The 22936-nt window shown below is 46.1% G+C and overlaps 1 protein-coding gene across 1 annotated transcript in view; it reads right to left on the reverse strand.

The window, feature by feature from the left end:
- LOC307246827 (adhesion G protein-coupled receptor L3) overlaps window positions 1–10946 on the reverse strand; it is a 183541-nt gene extending 172595 nt beyond the window's left edge. Inside the window, exon 1 of the mRNA XM_080022853.1 lies at window positions 10741–10946. Coding sequence (XP_079878979.1) covers window positions 10741–10931 — 191 coding nt within the window. The 5' untranslated portion in view covers window positions 10932–10946. The remainder of the gene's footprint in view (window positions 1–10740) is intronic.
- Window positions 10947–22936: the final 11990 nt, after the last annotated feature.

The following is a 22936-nucleotide window of genomic DNA, read 5'->3' on the forward strand; positions in this document are numbered from 1 at the left end:
ATTGGGTAGTAGTAGTAGTGGTAGTGTAGCAGTAGCAGTAGTAGTAGTAGTAGGTGGTGTAGTAGTGGTCGCTGCTTCACCCCTTTTCCGCCTTAGACCCCTTCATGACCCCGTCAAGGGTCATTCCCAGGCCCGACACCCCGCCACCAGGCGTCCCTCAAGGTTGCCGGGGCGACGCGTTGCGAGATGCCGTTTGATGTATGGCTTTGATTTGGCTGGTGATTACCGACCCTCAAGGCCGCCAGCGCTACGCCTCGAGGGCAGTAAAAATGGCCGGCGGAGAGAAAAGAGAAACACCGACGGAGGGGAGGAGGCCGCCGCCGTCCTCGTCGATCGCCGTCGTTCCGAGCGTCGCGGCGAACACGGCGTCGCTGACCGTCGTCGGAATCCCAATAAACAAGCGCAGGAGTAACATGCGGGACAAAGGAGGAAGCCGCTACCGCCGCCCTGCGCGGTGAGATAAGACACTCAATCACCCGAGGGGAAATAAACAGTGTCACCGCCACAAAGACAATGTGAGTCGAGAAAGGACAAGAAGCAAGATGATCCTGACAAACAACAACAAAGTACACAGCAGGCTCAAGCAAGTCCTAAGTCATTTGTCCTCGGACGAGTCAAGTCCCAGGTTACGACGAGTCAAGTCCCAGGTTACGTCGAGTCAAGTCCCAGGTTACGTCGCGTCAAGTCCCAGGTTACGACGAGTCAAGTCCCAGGTTACGTCGAGTCAAGTCCCAGGTTACGTCGAGTCAAGTCCCAGGTTACGTCGAGTCAAGTCCCAGGTTACGTCGAGTCAAGTCCCAGGTTACGACGAGTCAAGTCCCAGGTTACGTCGAGTCAAGTCCCAGGTTACGTCGAGTCAAGTCCCAGGTTACGTCGAGTCAAGTCCCAGGTTACGTCGAGTCAAGTCCCAGGTTACGTCGAGTCAAGTCCCAGGTTACGCAGGTCAAGTCCCAGGTTACGCAGGTCAAGTCCCAGGTTACGTCGAGTCAAGTCCCAGGTTACGACGAGTCAAGTCCCAGGTTACGACGAGTCAAGTCCCAGGTTACGTCGAGTCAAGTCCCAGGTTACGTCGAGTCAAGTCCCAGGTTACGTCGAGTCAAGTCCCAGGTTAAGACGAGTCAAGTCCCAGGTTACGTCGAGTCAAGTCCCAGGTTACGTCGAGTCAAGTCCCAGGTTACGACGAGTCAAGTCCCAGGTTAAGACGAGTCAAGTCCCAGGTTACGACGAGTCAAGTCCCAGGTTACGTTGTGTCAAGTCCCAGGTTACGTCGAGTCAAGTCCCAGGTTACGTCGAGTCAAGTCCCAGGTTACGTCGAGTCAAATCCCAGGTTACGACGAGTCAAGTCCCAGGTTACGTCGAGTCAAGTCCCAGGTTACGTCGAGTCAAGTCCCAGGTTACGCAGGTCAAGTCCCAGGTTACGCAGGTCAAGTCCCAGGTTACGTCGAGTCAAGTCCCAGGTTACGACGAGTCAAGTCCCAGGTTACGACGAGTCAAGTCCCAGGTTACGTCGAGTCAAGTCCCAGGTTACGACGAGTCAAGTCCCAGGTTAAGACGAGTCAAGTCCCAGGTTACGACGAGTCAAGTCCCAGGTTACGTTGTGTCAAGTCCCAGGTTACGTCGAGTCAAGTCCCAGGTTACGTCGAGTCAAGTCCCAGGTTACGTCGAGTCAAGTCCCAGGTTACGTCGAGTCAAGTCCCAGGTTACGTCGCGTCAAGTCCCAGGTTACGTCGCGTCAAGTCCCAGGTTACGACGAGTCAAGTCCCAGGTTACGACGAGTCAAGTCATCTTTTTCCCCAAGATACCGCGTCCTTACCTGTAGTATCCTGTCTTTACAGAGAGGAAAGACAAGGTATTACATTTATTTGACTGAATATCAATAATTATAATAGAAATGCATTGTCATTCGTTAGATAGATCGGCCAAAAATATCATTATGAGACGGGTACTTGATTAATACCTGTCTCATAATGATATAATGAAGTATGACGATGCATTGCATTTCTATTATAATCATTGATATTCAGTCAAATAAATGTAATACCTTGTCTTTCCTCTCTGTAAAGACTTTATAAAAGCTTATTATTTATGGATTTCTTCTGAATTTATTTATTTTTTCCCCTCCGCATCCCGATTAAACAGTGAAATACCGACAGCCAGACCCAACATCAAAGTTTGTTACACTCCGCCCCTGTCCATCTGTCTGCCCGTTTGCACAATATCTCAAAAAAGTTATGAACAGATTTGCACAAATTGATTTTATGGAATGAAAATGATTGAATGACGTTTTTGAATGGGAAATTGATGACCCCTGACACAGTCGCGGATGTGATCTGATCATACCGCGTGTGTGCGTGTGTGTGTGTGTGTGTGTTATCAACGATGTGTCTCCCATTTAATATAGGGGCTGTGTGATATGACAATATATATCGTAAGATGATTGTCTATCGTCTATATATGTTTTTAGGACCCGACTGATGCCACATTTTTTAGGTCAGATGCTGATCCCGATTCTGGAGAGTCTGAGCCGACCCATTACCGATGTTTTGACCAATATTTTGTCAAAAAGCGCATAATTTTTAAATCAATTTGAAAAACCTTTAATTTTATCAAACTTTCTAAGTTTGAGAAAATCGAACAAAAAAAAGTAATAAAAATAAACACACAAAGAACTTTTTAAGAGATTAAAAATGTGTAAATTTTTTTTCAAGTTCCAGTGAACGCATCACTTCCGAAATTAATCAATTTTCCGAGTTTCCCAGACGCAGCAGCATCCCTTACTGCTTGGAGAGCCGTGTCCTGTCTAAAGACGAGTGTAAACGAACATAGATGGATTCAAGTGCCTAGTTGGACTTCTGCTCCTATTATGGTGAGTAACTTAAAATTGGTGGAAAACAGACAAGTACAGGATAAATAATCAATCTTTTTTTGTTTATTATACTTGTTTAAAAAATCGGGACACATCGGTCGCATAACTGCCGATCCCGATGTGGCCAAAAAGTTAAATAACTACAGATATCGGTCAACTTTTAAACAATCACGGCGCAAGGGGTTTAACAGGGAAATGAAAAAAACCCACCGTCCCTTGTTTACAAATGACAGCTTTCCAAACACCAACTTGGGTTCGATAAGTAAACCTCGCACGATGGCAACACTCATGAATGACTCCAACATCTGTCTGTCTGCTACCGAGCAGCGACAACATGAGGTGAGGGGGGACCGAGCCCAAACAAAGCAGCTTTTTGTTTACACGTCACGTTTCAGTTCAAGGTTTCGGTGAATCAAAGCAAACACAAACAAGTCATCGGAGTCATGAGTCTCAAGTCAAGTCAAGTCACGAGTCTTTAACGTCCGAGTCGAGTCGCGAGTCTTTAACGTTGAGTCGAGTCGCAAGTCATTTATTTTCTGTCAAGTCGCAAGTCGTCAAAACAGTGACTCGAGTCGGATCCAGTCCACGTCACCGACTCAAGTCCACATCTCTGCATCTGTCAACAAGTTAACATGGAGTAGCATTGTGCTAACTAGTGAGCCCAAAGAGGGGAGATAGCAGCTATGCAAAGTACAGACAGTATACTGTATGTAGTACCTAGTACATAGTATATTGTATCTAGCAGCAGTGGAATAGTAATAATGTGCGACAATGGCGATAATGTGCAACTCGGCTGAGAATAAGACGGTTATAACACTGTAGTAATAACTTAACCTGCTTTCACACATGCACTGTAACCCTGAAATTATCCAGACATTACTGGAAGGACCTGCATATGTGAAAGCAAGTGTCCGAATCAGTTGGACCGGTCGTTATCCGGACCCAACCAGCTCCCTAGCGCCAAGTCTGTGTAATGTCCGATTAAGCGGTTGTTGTGTGAACAGAGCAGGTGATTGTCCGGAGAATTCACATCATCATTCACATCAACACGCCCACTCGCCGAGGGTGAAGGAGAGTCATTAACCGACATAACATACGAGGACAAAGAAGAAGAAGAAAATATACGTAGAGAATGCATCATTGCGCCACGTCCTGCCTCGTGCACGCTGTACCCAGGCCCTGCCCCTCGTCCAAACAAACTGGAGTATTTCCAGAAGGTGTAAACACATGGACACGGACAATGTCTGGTTGTGTGCTACATGTGTGAAAGGGCAACTTCGGACAATGTCCGGACCTGATTACACAGACATTGTCTGGAGTACATGTGTGGAAGCAGCTTTAGTAAGGACGCAGTTAAAAAAGAAAATGCAATATTCCACTGAAGTATCCTGTATAGAGTCACACCTTGATCGTGAAGCACTTTGTGACTGGTGTCTGTGAAAGGTCCATTATACAGCGAATAAACTTAACTTACTGACCTTGTATGTTTCTATATATTCAAGAGGTTAATTTGTCACATACATACTGCATACAGACTTTCATACATATATGCAGTGAAATGTCAATGCAACGCACCCGGTAATTATGCACAATATGTTCTAGACTGAACACAATAGCTACCTAGATTTGCCCATTACTGCTCTGTATTATTGGTTGATTTCTGAATATGTTGCCATTTTAACATTTTTCAGACTGTTGAGCTTCTTTATCCTGATTCTACGCACAGCAACGCACCAATCCTCACCACGACAATTTCCTCGTATGTGAAAATGCACTTGGTGGAATGAGCGGATAGGGATCCCATCAAATGAGCCCCCTCCTCTGATAGCACGGAGAGTAGCATCGGCATCGGCTAAAGACGACCGTGGGGGGAGGGGGGCACGAGCAGCTGTGGATGTTTCCAACCGGAGCCTCAGTATTCCCGGAGCGCCGCGAAGACGGGGGGGGGGGGGTGGGGGGTAATGACGGCAGGCCATTCATCGGGCGCTGTCACGGCGCGGTGGCAGACAGCCTTCGCTTTGAGATGCATTATGCCGCTGTGCCGGCTCGGCGGCGCGCTATCGCTCAGACGCAGGGCGCCATTAGGGCCGGCTTTAAAGACCGTAATGGAACCAAACATGTTGCCGCGGAGGAGCCCGCCGTTACACCTCACGGGGTTGCTCTCGCCCATTTTCTTCCCTTTCTCTTTTCACGGGGGTCCATTGTTGAACAACGACGCAGCGGGGGGTGGGCGGAGACGAAATGCCTCGGCATCAGGGCGGATTTGACCGGGCGACGGGATGTCGGCTCCGTCACGGCACGGTTGGACGTGGACGTAGATCCTCGCGTCCCTCTGCACGGTGGCTCAGCGGTTAGCACCGCAAGAAGGTCCTGGGTTTGAATCCTGGGCCTTTCGGTCCTTTCAACATGTATGTTCGGGGTCATTACTCCCGTCTGTGCACCTGGCCAAGGCACTAGCAAAAAGAACCGAAGTTGCTCTGCGCTGCCCCTAGGTATAAGATGGGTCGAATGCAGAGTAGGAATTTTGTTGTATCCTACTTGTAGCATGACTATAAAGGATGGGTGGAGGCGAGAGGAGAGAGACGACAGGAGTATCAGCCGCCGGGTGGCCGCGGCGGCGCCCGAGGCCGGTGCCCGAGGCCGGTGCCTCCGCCGATATCCACCCGCCAGCTTGTTCATCCGGGAATACAAAAAGGAGGCAGAGTCGAAGCCCAAAGAGATTCCGCCGTCCCGCCCGAAACGAATGAGAAATCACACAAAAAAACAAACAAAAAAAAAAAAACAGCGGGAACGTAGGCGCGCGGGCGCAGGCGACACGACATGGGTTAATTTGATCAAAGCGGGTGAAGCGATCTACAGGGGAAAAAAAAAATAAAAAATGTTTCCGTAGAGCGCGTCAGAGTGCGGCGTCAATTAAGAAAAAAGCCGCCGTTCCCGTTTCCTTTCAAACGCTTCCTACGACCGAATCAGCGCCCGGGCTTTTCATCTGACATCAGCGTCAGCGTTATCGCAAAGTCTTTGATCAACCCCTCCCCGCTTGCAGTGGATGTTTTTGTTTTGTTCTCGTCGTCTTCTCCTTCTTCTTCTCCTTCTTCTTCTCCTCATTCCTCTGTTTTTTTTTATTATTATTATTATATATTTTTTTGTCTTTTTAAACCCTAATGAGCTTAGCCACTGTGCGCCCGGGGTGACAGCTGTGACAGCTTGGCGTTGTGACGGGCGGGGGCGGCGGCGGGGTTTGTTTGTTTGTTTGTCGGGGATAACCTCACGCATCCTAATGTGCGTTGCTGAGTCACTCGTGCCGCGACGATCACCGAACAACCGGCCGACGTCCCGGCAGATCATCGCTCGCTCCTCAACCGCGTAACCCCCCGTTTTTCCGTGACAATCCTGTAACCGCACGTTGGGTCATTGCCCGTTCCAGAATGAGGGCTGCTGGATCCGGGGGCGAAGGAAGCAAGAGCCGAGCCCCTCGGAGATCAATTACCCGACAAATGTTTCAAACTACCTTTTCTCCCCATTAGCCGCCGCTCGTTTCCACCCAACGCCGCCCCCCCACCGGGGAAAAAAAGAAAAAGCAGCGGAAAAGAGAGAGAGAGACAACTAGTGGCTGCTCCCCCTTCAAGAGTCATGCCTGAAGAAAGGGCAAGACAAGGGCAAGACCTCGAGGGAAAGACAAGGGGGCATGGACGGAAGGGTAAGAAAGAGACAGACAGACAGAGAGAGAGACAGATAGAGACAGAAAGATAGAGACAGACGGAAAAAAAGAAAGACAAGAGGTTTGCGGGTCCGAGAAGGGGTGCCTGGCTTTTACCCCTTTACCCCTCCGAGGGTCATGCAGGGGGGTGTGAAGAAAGGGCAAATTCTTGTGGAAAAAACAAGGGACACGGCACAGAAAGAAAGAACGAAAGAGCGAAAGAAAGACAAGAGGTTTGCGGGTCCGAGAAGGGGTGCCTTGCTTTTACCCCTTTACCCCTTCGAGGGTCACGCACAGGCCTGAGGCAAGGGCAAATTCTTGCGGAAAAGACAAGGGGATGGACCGGACAGAAAGAAAGAGAGAAAAAAAGAAAGTTTGTTTTTGTACCCGCACGTTGACTCATTGCTCGTTTTCAGAATAAGGGTTGCAGAACCGGGGGCGGAAGAAGCAAGAGCCGAGCCCCGGGGAGATCAATTATCCGACAAATGTTTCAAACTACCTTTTCTCCCCATTAGCAGCCGCTCGTTTCCACCCCCCCCACCCCCCCCAAAAAAAAGCAGCGGAAAAAGAGAGAACAGCAGGTAGCCGGCAAGATGGATGCCCCGGGCCCCATTAGCCAGTACCCTCGATGGTGAACGCCCAATGTCAAACTTCGGGTTGCGAACCGGGAAAGCGGAGGGACGGGGGAGTAGCAGTCATAGTCATAGTAATTTGGACAGCACTCCGAGTGCTCCGGGGTGCGGCGACCTTACCGGGGGTTGAGTAACCACGCTGGGAACGACACGCCCGCCAGGAGTTTTCATTCCGCTTTAAGTGCGGCAATAAGTCAACAAAAGGGCCGGAGAAGGAATTCATTCATTCACGCTGGTGTTCCATCTACGGCGCCAACGAGCGCCATGCGTCTTAACTCCGACGCTGCCAGCGGCGGACCCCAAACACTCGCATATACTATACATAAATGTATGTATATGGAATAATTTAAGGCTGCTGATAGATTATGCTGCTCTGGTAACTCGCTAGAGCGAGCGCAGCAGAACTCGTTTATAGCTCCAAGTACATTTTCACGTACCAGGAATTTGTCAAGATGTCAAGATGAAGATTGGTGCATTGCTGATCGGACAATTAAGATAAAAAGGGGGGAAAAGCTTATCAGTCGGAAATAAGAATATACAAAGAAAATAACTAAGAAAAAATTGGCAAATAAGAAGTGATAAAATAATTGCCAATTATTCAAAAAAAATTGTCAAGTATAAAAAAAAAAAATGGAAAAAATATGAAAAATAGCCAAATACAAAGAAAGCCAAATAAATATAGAATATATAAAATATAAAAAAATATTATTTTATGCGAAGGATAAGTTAAGTTAAATGAAAATATCTGGGGCAAGTACGGCTGCAAGCACGGTTGAATATAAAATGGATGATTATGTAAACAATAATAGGCACGATAACAACGAATAAAAAATATGAATTATTACTATGTTATTACTATATTGTTCGTCTATACAACATTATTATAACGATACTGTTACATCAAGACAATGGATTAGAAGGTATGAATTATGATGGGTTATGACTGGGTCCTGTACTTCCTGACCGGCAGAACCCCAGGTGGTGAGGGTGCGCTGCTACACCTCAACACACGAGCCCCCCACGGCTGTGTCCTGGGTCCACTGCTGTACTCTCCGACCCTAATGACTGTGTGGGCAAGAGTAGCTCCAACACTGTCATAAAGTTTGCTGACGACACAGTTGTGGTGGGTCTGATCTCCAGCAACGATTGAAGGCCGAGCTGGGAGGGGTGGCGGACCCGACACAGTGGTGCCATGCCAACCGCCTCTACCCGAATGTCTGCCAAACCAAGGAGCTGGTCGTGGACTTGAGGAGGACGCAGCAGAGGATCTACACCCCCCGCCTCTCACCATCAACGGGGCCCCAGCGGAGAGGGTGAGCAGCTCCAGGTACCTCGGTGTACACATCACTGGGGACCTGACGTGGAGATTTCAAAGGGACACTCTGAAGGAGGAGAGGCAGCGCCTTTATCACCTCAGACAACTGCGGAAGTTCAGTCTCTCCCGAGATCCAGGAAACCTTCGACTCTGGTGCCATCGAGCGCTTCCTGTCAGGCTGCATCACCGCCTGGTATGGGAACTGTTCCCCTCAGGGCCGCAAAGCCCTGCAGAGTGTGGTACGTTCGGCCGAGTGCCACTCGTCCCCCTACAGGAGCTGTACACCAGGCGGTGCAGGTCCAGGGCTAAGAGGGTTGTTAAGGAACCCCACCATCCCAACCATGGACTGTTGCAGACAATGGACAAGACCAGAACAGAGAGACTCAGAAAGAGCTTCTTCCCCCAGGCCACAGGGACACTGAACTCCGTCACAGCCTAGGACTGACCTCATTAATACTGTGTTCACCTCATTGCTGTTATACTTGTACACATTTATATTCCATGATATTTATTATTATTCAGTTTGCAAACATTACACAACATTGCACTACATATAGTTATATATAGTTTATGTTGGTGTGGTGTTGTTTTTCTAAATGCTGTATATAGATTTGTATTTTATTTAACTCTTCCTTTTCTTATTTATTATTCCTATTTTCGCTTTATTTTTCTCCTGTTTGTAGTGCCCAGCAGTCTCTGGAGTTTGCCAAAAAAGCACGACGAGCATGAATGTATGTATGTACTGTATGTGACGAATTAATCATCAACAAATCAATCTTTGAATTACTATTTTATTACTAAATTAATTGTGTGGACAGTGTTATAACTAATAATGCTGTCACATCCAGGTAAATATGTACCTGCACCTGTAAGAGATAACACCTTCAATGCATTTTAACCGACCGTCGATTTCACTGCTTCCCGCCGATCACATTTCTGCGGAGGGGCAGGCAGGGTTTTACGTTTCACAGCCGATCCGAGTACTAACAGATGGAGGCACAGTTTGGACAGAGGGATGGAAGAAGTCTGTGGGACATTCCAAGATATAAAAAAAAAAAAAAAAAAAAAAAGCCGAAACTCTGCGTCCAGTTCCCCCCCCTCCTTTCAAACAAATTCCAAAGAAGCGGCCTCAGTCCAACCCCTGAAAACCATAACAAACTCGCTGTTTACACCGAGATGTTTGGAGCCGACAATCCCCTTAATCCAGTTTCCGCCAGAGTACACCTCAGCTTCAGAAAACGTCGAAAGAAAGATGGAGAAAACTAACCCCAATTCGGGAAAGAAGCTAAAGAATCGTCCTGCTTTTTCACTCCCGGTTCGCGGCGCCGGTGGCTCTGGTTTGGCTCCGAGAAAACCTTCAAATCCTCGGGGCATAACAGGGAAAATACAGTATGTGGCATTCACAGCAGTTCGATGCCGTCGTCCCTTCCCTTATTTTTGAGGCGGATGGAAATTAGGCACAAAAACCTTGTGCATCCTCGAGGAAAAGAAAAACACTTGCTTATCGAGATCATTATCCGGCACTTCTTCAAGAAAGATTAAATGTTCCCCATCAAGCGAGAGGACAAACAAACTTTGGGCAATCTGGTTTTTTTTCAGCCCCATAACTCCGCATTATGGACCGACTGTGGCACGTGCTCTGATCCCAACGGCTGAGGACCACGTCGATGCTTCCCGGCTCCCCAAATTCCTGCCAAGGCCAGACACCTGACACTTGTTTATCAGTAAAAACATCACACAACCTCAGAAACACGTGGAGCTGTGCAGGGTTGTATATTTTTTTTGGCCTATTGCTGTCTTAGGTAGTGATGAGTCGCGAACGATTCGGTCATTGTGAACAGAGAAGACTAAAAGTGAACCTTCAACTCAACGACTAATAAATAAATATAATAAATACATCAATTTGAAAATGATGACTGAGGACTAAATTCAAGTCAGAGGCAAAGGAAAAAAGGCCGAGTCATTTGAAGTGATTCATATTGAATGCGACTGATTTCCAATTTGCTAACTCAGAGTTCCAAACCGATTCATCGTCTTCGAGCGACTCAAAGTTTCCTTTCGCTCACCTTTCATGACGCCGACGGAATCGAAACGAACGATGGAACGGCTCTTTCTCGCCGCGTGACTCGTCATGAGCCAAATCCCAAAACGGCGGAGTCGAAGTCGTGCAGCCCTGCAACTTTGATCTTGAAAAAAGGCCCAGGCCGCACGTCCGACGGCGCCCCCTTACCTTTGCGACATGATCTTGTAGGCGTCGGGCAGGTAGCAGCGCGTGTTCTCCATCTGCGCCGGGTCGGCGTCGCAGATCTTGTCGTCCGTGCGCCCGTAGTTGGCGCTCTCGATCATGATGACGTCGGTGCCCGGGCACCGCAGCTCGATGGGGTAGCTCTCGCACGACAGCTCCCGCCGGACCACCGCCATGGGGATGGGCGCCCGGCTGAAGGCTGCAGGGGGGAGAAAGGGGGGAGCGCACAAGGGTCAAACATTCCGCGTCTTGACGAGGCGCCCTTCAGTCGGTTAAGAGACGGCGACGAGACCGAGAACGTCGTGCCTCATTGGGTTGGATCAAACCGGGTTGCCGTTCCGCCGAGTGGCGTGCTTGTAAACTCCCAGTGGACACAACGGTCAGGAAATACAGCTTCAACCGACGAGACGTTTCCCTGAGGAAGCCTCCCTGTAAAAAAAAAAAACCCACTCCCCCCGCTCCCCCACTGCAAATATCCAATATTTCAATATCTATTCATCCTTCAATCATCCATCGTTACGACCCGCACACTGCTGTCCCTTCAAATATGCTGCTTGCCCGTTGCATGCCTTGTAAATACTGTGCTTTGCTCTTCATCATATCCTCCTTACATCACATGATGTCCCGGTGTATGTAAATAGATTTCAGATTTTTCGCTGACATTTTATTTATTTTAATTTTTATTTTATCGCTTCCTTTTACATTTTAATGTCGGTTCCGTACAGATTGAGGGTCGCCAACAACCGCCGTCAAATTACTTGTCTGTGGAAACGTACTCGGCCGGTGCAAACTTGATACTGCCCGCAGGAAACCTACGGAAATGAAGGCGCAACCCTCAACCTAAAACAACGCAGGCAGAAGTAATGCACTGGGTAAAAACAAACACGTTATCAGGGTAAGGCAACGGCATCCCCAGAGGAGGCCAGGACACTGTGGGTGGAGGTAAACGGACATACAGTACACAGGATAGACGTATACATGTACTATACATGTATACGTCTATTATGGAGGTACATGCAGAGACACGACATTTTCCACCAGAATTCGATGCGAAAACGAACACGAAGCTCATTCCACGGACGAAGGAAAGGGAGGCCGTCGCTCACAGTTTTTGGTCGACCGGCGCAGGGAGAGTCGGACAAATTGGACCAAACTCTTTGCCGGGTCGCTCGCGGCGAGCGGAATCTCCAAAAAAGAGCCGAACCTTCCACCAACCGATTCAATCGACGTACGTGTTTCTGAGGCCAACCACTCGGGGGTTGACTCCCGATGAGGCAGAGGCTAAAACCAGAAAAAAAAAAGAAAGACCCCAGAGCGTCGTCTAAAAAATAACAGCAGCAGTGCCACAGCGGCCAGCGCCGGTGGACGACGCGCCTCGGGTGGGGTCTTCACTTCGGAATTAGCCGAAGCAGAGAATCTAAATCAGTTCACTCGCTGAAAGGGAACGCCAGAGACGACCGGAATCAAAGGGGGGGGGCGACGTCCAGAGACACGCGGTGCGGGGGGGGGGGGCCCCCGGCCGAGGGGTCGGCGGGGGCGGAGTGGGCGGGCGGTCGATTCTGTTTTGATAGGGAGAACCGACCAACGGCGGCGGTGGTGGTGGTGCCCGCAGGGGCTGGAGCTGCCGGATGGAGAGGCAGACTGCCCGACGGAGATAGAGAGACGGGGCGGGGGCGAGCGAGGGGGCAGATATCAAGATCAGAGGTCAGGAACATCGATAGCCGGGAAACCGGGTCGCAAGCGCGCTCAAAGCACCAGAACGGATGAGGAGGTGGAGGCTTGAGGATAAACAGACGGTTCAAGGAGTGATGGGATTTCAGAGCTCCAGATCGTCTTTCATGATATATTTATTACAAAGGATATTATTATTGTTATTATTATGAGTAGCAGCAGTATTTGTATTATTATTATATGATATAATACCAGGTCCCAGGTCTTGCAACACACAAGAAGATTCTATTATTTATGAATTTCGAGTGGAATTTGAAACCTCTGGTGGAGATGGGACCTGGCACCGATGAAGATGGGACCTGGCACCGATGAAGATGGGACCTGGTACTGGTGGAGATGGGACGTGTTCGATAATCAACTTTCCAAGAAATAGACTCTCGGAATGTATGTCTCAACGATATGTCTTTGGAAGTCTTGAGAGTGCTGACGCTAATGCTAATGCTAATGCTAACTATGCAGGGACTGACTCGTGAGGCCCCGTCGAGTCCGTTTCACGGCGTCTTTATAAATGATTGAAAAACCAAGGATTTTCCTCCCGGAGTGAAATAACGACCCGGGTACAATGAAAACATTTCAATTACCTCCTCCATAATGAAGAGGATTTTACTTCTTTCTTCCCTTCGTCCGGATCGTATTGAACTGACTTTCTGTAACAAAGGACGACGAACAAAAAGGGAACAAAGGGGCGAGAGCGGCCGGTGGGGCCGGCGGCCGCGTTCCACGGGTCAATTTGGTTCCGAACGGAGGAAAAAGAAAAACATGAAATTTGCTTTTTCTAATCTATTGGCCGCTGTCTTTTGAGCAATCTTAAATGATTGGACGTCTCGGTTTGTTTTAAGTATAATTTTTCAACATTTTTAGTGATTTTTTAGGTTTTGTCGGGGAATTGGAATTTGTCTCCATCGATTGTTCTTGTTGTTTTTCATTTTTCATTTTATTCTTAATTCTCAGGGTTATAATTATTGATTATCCTTCGGTAATTTTGTATTGAACACGTTTTTTCCAATCTTGTAGTACATTTTTAAGTATATTGCACATTTTTTCATTTATTCAATTGAATCAATTTTTTATTTTATTGATTTTTGTTAATTTTTACGTATATATTTATTGGTTATCATTAGGTTATTGGACATTGACGACCCTGTGTCGTTCATGAACTATTTATACATTTGTGAGGCGAAGATCCGACTCCTGACACGCGACTCACTGAACACATGGCCAAACGATGTCTTGAATGCACGGCGGCAAACGCACGATCACGCACCTGCCCCACGTGCGCACCCCTGCTCAGCGGGCACGGCCCTGACCCACGTGCACAGCCCTGACCACGCCATCGACCGGAGCTATCGAAAATCGAAGTCTGATAGAAAGTCCATCCTGTTATCTAAGCTCTCTCCTCAGCATTAGTATTTATATGCGAGGTGATATTATATATATATATTTATATATATATATATATATATATATATATATTTATTTTTTTTCCTTCTCTTCTGCTGATTCTCCCTGGATAATTCTTTATGACAGGCGTGCTGCTGAATATGGAGAAAGGAACGAAAAAAAAAAGGAAAAGTCCTCTCCGCTTCCTTTCTGAGGCGGTCACACGGGAATATTTCTATTACTCAGGCGCCTTTTATTTCCTCAATAATCGCGACGCTTCCACGAGGCCGTTATTAAATTATATTAGCGACGCGCGAAACACATAATACGATTGTTTCCGAAACGCTGAGAAGGTCGTTAGAAATTGGATGAAAAGAGTAGGTTGAAAAACGTCAAACCCCCCCCCCACACCGCACGGTCACGCTGTCTTTCTCAGGACATCTGAAGCGGAAAACAAATTGAAAAATGTGTATTTAAAGGATAGGTTCACTATTTCGGCTCCAATAGAAAGTCAATGGGGCAATTGCGACCCACTGAGCTTATTCAAAAAACACCGACGGTATATATCACCACCACTTTATCAAAGGGTTGCCGCCTTCTATTGGAGCTTACCTCGAGGACGCAGCCAAAACGCTGGCGAGCTCGACACTGAAGCCGCCTGGATGGCCAACCGGGCGTCCAATCCCCAGTGATGTGCTTGGACAAAGCCTGCTGGGCTCGCTGCAGCGAGAGCTACAGGAGAACAAAGCGCGACCGGCACGAATATACTGCCAACTTGACATTTGCCCCCCAAATAAAAAAAAAAAAACCACCATCATAGCTTTTCGGAGGCCGTCGCGACTGCCCCGCTGACTTTCTATCGGAGCCGAGCGGGAGAACGCGGCGAAATGGGGGGGAGGTGACCGGCTCCATACCAAAACAATCCTCAAAATGAAGGTCTCTGCTCGTAAGGACGACGCTAGAATGAGAACGGTGATGTTCTATCTGAGCACTCATTTCTGACAGGCCGTAAGAAATTCAACCTCTCCAGCCGGCGCAGCACCGCTGGCTGCTCGGAGGACATGACTTTCAAAGGCTGTCGCAGCTCCCCGCTTGACTTTCTGGTGGCGTGGGGGCGCAGCAAAGACAGAGTCGTCGTAGCGCTGGACAACCGAGCGACGCGCAAAACGACGATTTCTGCATGCGAGCGTCAATCTTGACCGGAACAGTTGCGCTCCGCTTGAGTCCGAGCTTGAGTCCGAGCTTGAGTCGGTTCTTTGTTCCGCGTCCCGGGGGCTGACTCCCGGCCGGCTGTAAACTTCCCCTCTCCGGCTGGCGCAGCACGCACGCGGCTGCCCGGGGGCGTGGCGCTCGACTCGTTTGAAAAAAAACGGGCGAACCTCGCCTTTAGCGAAGAGGAGGGAGACACGGGTGCCACGCCGCCCCGGACCCCCGGACCCCCCCGGACCCCCCATGCTAACGACAACATTTAAAAGTCATGATTATCATGACGACATGAGGGCCGGCAGGGGGGGGGCCACGCATTTGAGCTCATCTCCGCGGCGCAAGAGGTGAGGTCGGCCATTTTGTTTCTTTCTCGCTGTCGTTGGCCGTCACTTGAATGGGATTTACAAAAAAAAGAAATGCGGGCTAATTGGACTCACGAAGGATGAAATACTGCAAACAGCAGTCATTCCCGATGTCTCGAGTTAAGCCGCCGGCAAATCGTACGGATTTGTGAAAACAAAAATAAAAATATACTTTGCGGTACAATTGTTTGGGTTGGGGCTTATTTCTGGCTGTTGGCAGCAGAAACCCGAAAAAAAAAACAAAAACAAAAAAAAACAGGTGGCTGTAACTGTATTAATGAGAGAGTGAGAAGAAGGGATGAACAGAGAGAGAGAGAGAGAGAGAGCGCTGATTCGACACATCAAGCGTCTATCCTCCCGCCAAACGCGACGCGACGGGCGCGGCCCAAAGCGCCCGTGATTCATGAGGGCGTGAAGCTCGACCTCGTTATTGGATCAGAGTGATGGGGGAGCGACACGCCCCATCACCCCCCCCCCCCCACCCCCCACCCCTCCCAACCACCACCACCACCACCACCACCACTGCAGCAAATTCTAACAAGATTTGTAAGAAAATAAAGAATCAGTCGAGAGTAAGCCTCGAATCGGGGGCCGAGCAGAGCGCGGCCGTTTTCACTTTGAGGTGGTTGCGATTCGAATGACCCCTTGAGAACGAGACCGTCGGCGAAGGCCGGAGCACCGGAGTGAGCGCCGCCAACAAATCGTGAATGGAATGTTTAAAAGAAACAAAAAGAACTGTTTGTTAGACGCCGGCTCCGCGGAACACCCCATTCGCTGCGGTCGGTCAACGGCGGCAATCCGCAGCGATTCTTTGGGAATAACGGCCAAGCGCCGCCGCCTTGTTACTACAGAGAAGCCACAAGGGGAGACTTGAAGAGAGGAATGTGGGAATAGCCACGTTCACGTGAATAACAGTGAACAGGATGGGTGGTGCAGGTGAAGGGTTTGCTGCGTCGCTGCGTCGTCGTGGAACCGCTCTTCTCAGTGGAAGCTATTAAACTCGACACGTTACTTGTAAATTCATTTTGAATCCACACTCGGCGAACCTGTCCTGTGGTGACTTTGCGCTAATGATGGTCAAGCTGCACGTTTTCCCTCAGTTATCGTACTGGTTAACAACGGCCACCGCAACATTACGACAACATTTCCGGAATTTGAGCGGTTTCCCATCAATTCCTTAAATTGGTTTTGAACATAAATGGAACAGATGTTATCGCTGGCGGACGCTGGGCAGGGACCGCGGTGGTTTGTCAGTGGCCCCCAAAGGCGCGATGCTATTGAATAACCTTCCAAATTGACTGGATGCTTGGTGTTTTGACACTGTGTCCGTCGACGTCAGTGAGTGGTGACACGTGAAAACGCCAGAAAAAAGAAAAAACCCCGGTTGAAGAAGGCAAACGAGCGGGCCGTTCGTTTGCCACACGTCACGACCGCCGGCCCTCGCGGATCCCGGCGGTCGCAGGGGCCGACGTATGTTCGATATCGAGGTGTCACTCAAGCCATGGCACCTGAGGGGGAAATGAACTATTCAGCGCTAACAGATGAGGCCAAGTGGCGCTGCTGTGTGGGTGGGCGGCGGCTGGGAGATTGATTCTATTGATCAAAACATGGACCAACATGTTGAGGTAGGACGTGGAAGGACATAGACTCAACCTGGTGGGAAACTAAACCACTCAGGACATAACAAAGAAAATAACATAACAAGGTAATAACATGTTGCTGTTATGAAGTCAACATATGTAATAACATGCTACTATGTAATAAAGTAATAACAATGTAATAAAATGTTACTATGTAATAAAGAAAAATAACATATGGAACAATGCAATAAAATGTTACTATCTAATAAAGTAAATAACAATTGGAACATTGTAATAACATGTTACCATGTAATGAAGCAAACATATGTAATACAAATAAAATAACATGTTACTAGGTAATAAAGTAATAACAAGTTAATAAAATGTTACTATGTAATGAATAAAATAACATACGGAACAATGTAATAAAATGTTACTCTCTAACGAAGTAAGCATATGTAATAAAGTTATAACATGTAACTATGTAATAAATTAATAATGTAATAAAATGGTACTATGTAATATAGTAAATTACATATGGAACAATGTAATAAAATGTTACTATGTAATGAAGTAAACATATGTAATAACTAGTTTACTAGGGAATACAGTAAATAATATTTGCAATAACAACGTAATAACATGTAACGTGTAAGAATGTAATACAGTAAATAACAATGTGATAACATTTATGTTAAATTCCAATTATCATCATTTATTATTCAATATCAGGCTAAATGCAAATACAGCATTTTTACCGTCCATTCTTTATTTTTTGGTTTATAGTTTGGTTTTATTTGTTTTGTACGTTAACTGTATATTTTATAATTTTACACCAAATTGTTGGGTTTATAGCCTCATGTTGAGGTTTTCTTTTTCTAATTCTTGTTCCTTTATTATCACGACAATATTTTTTATTAAAGCTTCTGCAACACTGCAATTTCCCCCTAGATGTTATTAACAATGTAACATGTTAATAACAGTGTATCATGTTAATAACAATGTAACATGTTATTAACAATGTAACATGTTATTAACAATGTAACATGTTATTAACAATGTAACATGTTATTAACAATGTAACATGTTAATAACATGTGCCCGGGAATAAGAAAAAACTGTATAATATGAAAATGATGTAAATATGTATAACTAGATAATTATGGAAAATCTGAAACCTATGCGTGTGTAGGAGAGGATTCAAATAAACATGGGTGTTTTAACTCCGTGCATTAGTGCGAGTGGTAGACTTACTAGACTTGTGTTTCCTTACACATCAAACTCGCTGACTTCACCTCATAAAAGCGTGACTCACAAACTGGGACGACGGAGGTGAAGCCGCCTTCCCTCCGTCGTGCACTTTCCCCAAATTAATCACTTCTTCAATTCATTAAGTGCAGCGAGCGCCGTGGAGGAGGGAAAAAAAAAACGGGGGAAGGAGTGGAAGAGGAGGGTCTCCGTCAAGGTCTCATGTTGGAAGCGCTCCGCTGTGCAAATCACTACCTTAAGCTTTGTGCTTTTTTCGGGTCAATTCACCCTGGAAGTCGGAGGGAAAGACTTGTTCCTCCGTTAAATAATGTCGTTGGGGAAAAAGGCGATTTATTTTTTCTTCTAAGAAAATTAACATGATTAAATATTTAGTAGCCTTCCCAACTGCCTGCACAGAAAAAAATAAAATCAAATTAGATTGGAGTCATTGGTTCCACTTAAAATTTGTTTCATTAGTTAAACATATTTTTTTCGGTTTCCTCAAGCTTAAATGTTACGCTTTCTCCACCTTAAGTGGAGGAAACCTCCAAAATTCAGATTTTGAAAAATGAAATCTTTTTTTTTTTTTGATGTATTTAGTGTTCAAGTATTCAAGTTTTAATGTTGACAGGTATGACACACACACACACACACACACACACACACACACACACACACACACACACACACACACACACACGGCGTGACTCAATGCATCGGCCAGGGGACAGAGTTGGGGTTAATTGGTGTCGAGAAGGGAGAACACAGGCTTTGGTTTTCATCTGGTCTGACGCTCAGACAGAAGATCTGAGACAATGGTTCAGTTAATAGATTCCAAACTTCAGGATGGCGCGGACAACAAAGACAAAAAAAATTCAACTCGATAACTTCCTTTACAGTCCTCACAGTGTGCGGAGAGAATAAACAAAGGTATTGAAGTTGAGCATTTTTAACAAAAAAAACCATCTCCATCTTCATCCCAAACAGACGGTGACGCACGACTCGCAAACGATTCGTTCTTAGCGGACAGATCTTTCAAGTGACTCAAGAGACTCGAGTCACTCTGAGAAAAGAGTGAATCTTCGACTAACAAGCTCAAAGTAATTACTGTTAAATGATTCTTGGGAGAATTCCATTCCCGACTCGAAGCCAAACCCACGCTCGTTGCAGTAACTGAATCAGACAAAGGAAGAGTCAGAAGACTGAACAAACCATTTCACAGAGTCACACGTTTGGAGCCGAATCTCCAAAAGAAGGTCAACTTTTCAACACTAGCACTTAAAGCCTTATAGTTGCTATTCCCTTAATTATCAAATATCATTGTTCCTGTGAAACAAAAGTCCAAAAAATCTGCCCATAATCACTAAGATATAGGCTTCCTAATTTAGCTAATTTAGCCGCAATGTGTCCTTATCTAACAATTTGTCAGAATTTAAAAACAATATGTAAATATTTTGTAACATGTTTTCCTAATTTAGGAACAGTTTGTACTCATTAAGCACCAGTTCATCGAAATGTAATAACAATTTGTCCTAATTTAGCAACAATATGTCAAAATTTGGCATTCATACTATTTTAATTGTCAGACAACCAAGGCTGACAACGGAGCCCTTAAATCTCCAGAGGAGGAGTTTCAGTATAAAAAGTAAAATATAATTTACATTTATTTTCTTTATTATAGCTTCATCCATCTATTTATCTTCTTTTCTTGTAATCTCTCGCTCTACTCCATGAATCTTGCACCTCCTCCGTCCATCTAGAAGGATCAGTCTCTAATGCCAGGCTCGCTATCTCCGCTTCCGACGCTATGAACACATTTTTCATGCACATCAAGCAACCAATGCATCAATCGTTGCCATGGCAATGCATTCTTTTGTGCTGTGCCAGCTCCGGATAAAACACATCGCACATTAGTTCCAACACAAATTGATGGCTAAAAAAATAAAACTCCCATAACATGTAATTCTTATTCTTTCATAATGAGTAAGAAAGCAGCATCAACGCCAAATAAACACTTCCTCCCCAATGAGGGTGGCATTTCATTTCACTTGAGGTGGTGAGGAGTTTCTTTTTTTTTTATCCAAGGGTATACAAGCATAACCCAGAATGTTTGAATGGTTGTTTCTTATAAAGTACCAGATAAATAAAGCATAAAATACGATTATTATTATTATTATTTTTATTTTTTTACAAAATAATCTCACGGATTTCCACTTTAAATAGTTTTGGTTTTCAATGTATGAGCTCTCTCGGAATCCATTCATTATTAAAGCAGAAACCCTAACAACTCGGTTTTTTTAACTATGTGTTCTTGTTGACTCAAAATGTGTTTGCTTGTTAATTCGCAACAGAGTAAATAACCCGAGATAAATAACGTCAGAGCAAGTTGATAACGATGTAATCTTTACATCCGAGGGCGGCAGACACTGGCAAATAGAGGAGCACATACATAACACAACTGTGTTATTACATAATTATTACATTAAATGGTTGTGTCTTAAAAAGTATCGGCGAAATAAAGTATCAAGTATCAAGTTTTTATTTTACAAAATAATCTCACGGCTTGCCACTTTAAATTGATTTTGGCTTCCAATCTCTGAGCCCTCTCAGAATGCATACATTATAAGAGCAGCGACAGCAACACTGTATTTATTTTGTTTACCATTTCTCAACACCTTAATCGTCGATTCTAAATGTGTTTCCCCCATCATTTTGCTCTCTGTAACACTTGAATATATTCAAAGCGTTTCTTAATTCCCAGACAACACCTCCCGTACGAGCGTCCCCGTGCGTGACGGAGTGCGTCGGATTACGACGCCGACGGTGAGAGCACTTAATCTGTCCCGACCCCAATCAGTCGACACGTCACCGGGAAATAAAGCGCGAGCGGGAGCTGCTGTATTTGCCCGGGCGCCGACGTACTTTTCCATCCCAAAATAAGCAAGGCGAGGGAAGCGCAATTTGCATAAAAACACATATTGGCTGCTGATGAAAACCCCCAGATGAACACTTCCTCTCACCCGGCGTCGTCTTTCACCGGGGGGGCCCCGGCGGGTGAAATATTGCGGCGACTCGGGGCCCCTGGGATCTAGGGGCCGAGCGGGCGATTCTTCAATATCCCGACGTCGGAACGAATCGACGGGGGAGAAAGAGGAGGAGGTGAAAATATCGGAGCGCACGAACCGCGCGAAACCGCTTCGCCCTGACATCGACTAGGCCGCCCCCCCCGGCGAGAGAAGAAACGACAAAACCCGCCGAAAGCTTCCTGGGGAGGCCGCGGCTGAGGTCGCTCCGAGTCGCTCCGCTGTGAAAGTTTGCCGCCGAAAGCTCCGTGGCGGCGCCACACTCCTCATGCGGCGTGTGAATATCCAAAGGGCAAACAGAATATTAAAACCAATTAGGGCTTAGAGCCGCGGTGTTTACTCACATAATGAAGAAGAGGAATTATTCAAATGGAGCCACGCAGCTCAGGCGCACTCTTTTTGGAAAAAAATAAAATAAAATTTAAAAAAAGAGGCCGGAGGAGACAATACATTATATACTGTAAACACACGGCGCATGGTATATAAACATGTGTGTCGTGTGTTTATATACACGACGTGTAAACACACAGGGAAATAGGGGAATAAACAAATAGCGCACGGCGGCGGAAATAAAACCTAATCAAGAAAAAAATTAACAAACAAGATACTGAAATATAAAACATGCATCTATACATAGATATATATATAGACAGTATATAGATAGAACAGTGTTAACACGCAGTGGAAGATAAATAGATTGAGCCGTCTAGGATGAAAAATGTTCTATCCATTTTGATGTTCTATCATTGAGACATTCTCTCTATCTATATGTTCTATTTATCTAGATGTTCTCCCTTTTTAGATGTCCTATCTATTATGCAGATGTTCTATCTATCTATTCTATCCATGGATCTAGGTGAGGTCTTTATCCATCTATCTACGTGGTTGTATAGATGTTCTACTGCTATCCATCTCTCACCTATATACATATATACATATATATACATATATATATATATATATATATGAATAGATCTCTCTCTCTCACATACTATACATATTATGTAAAGTATGTGTAGAGATAGATCTAATTTTCCATCTATTTCTATCTATCTTTTTCATGTACAGATACAGGTTCCATCCATCTACGCAGATACAGGGTGAATCATATCCTGCACAGTGTCATGTATAATGTATAATGAATGTAGTGAAAATAAGTCTCCGTTGTATTTCCATCTTTTTCCACGAACCACCTTTGTTCATTCTCTATGGGATTGTGCGTGTGCGCGCGTGTCTGCGTGTGTGTGTGTGTGTGATTGTGTGTGCGTGTGTGTGTGAGTGTGTGTTTGTGTGTCTGTGAGTGTGTGTTTGTGTGTGTGTGTGTGTGTGTGTGTGTGTGTGTGTGTATGTCTGTGTGTGTGTGTGTGTGTTTGTGTGTGTGTGTGTGTGTGTGTCTGTGTGTGCGTGTGTGTGTGTCTGTGTGTGTGTGTGTTTGAGTGTGTGTGTGTCTGTGTGTGTGTGTGTGTGTGTGTGTGTGTGCGCGCGAAAAATGAAATGGAAAAAATAAAATCCTGCTTTAATACATTATACATGAAAGCGACGTCTGTCCCCCGGGGGACGGAGCACGGCCCCCCGCTGGCTGCCTTTCTGT

The sequence above is a fragment of the Zeus faber genome (assembly GCF_960531495.2).
Source record: "Zeus faber genome assembly, chromosome: 22".
NCBI classification, from domain to species: domain Eukaryota; kingdom Metazoa; phylum Chordata; class Actinopteri; order Zeiformes; family Zeidae; genus Zeus; species Zeus faber.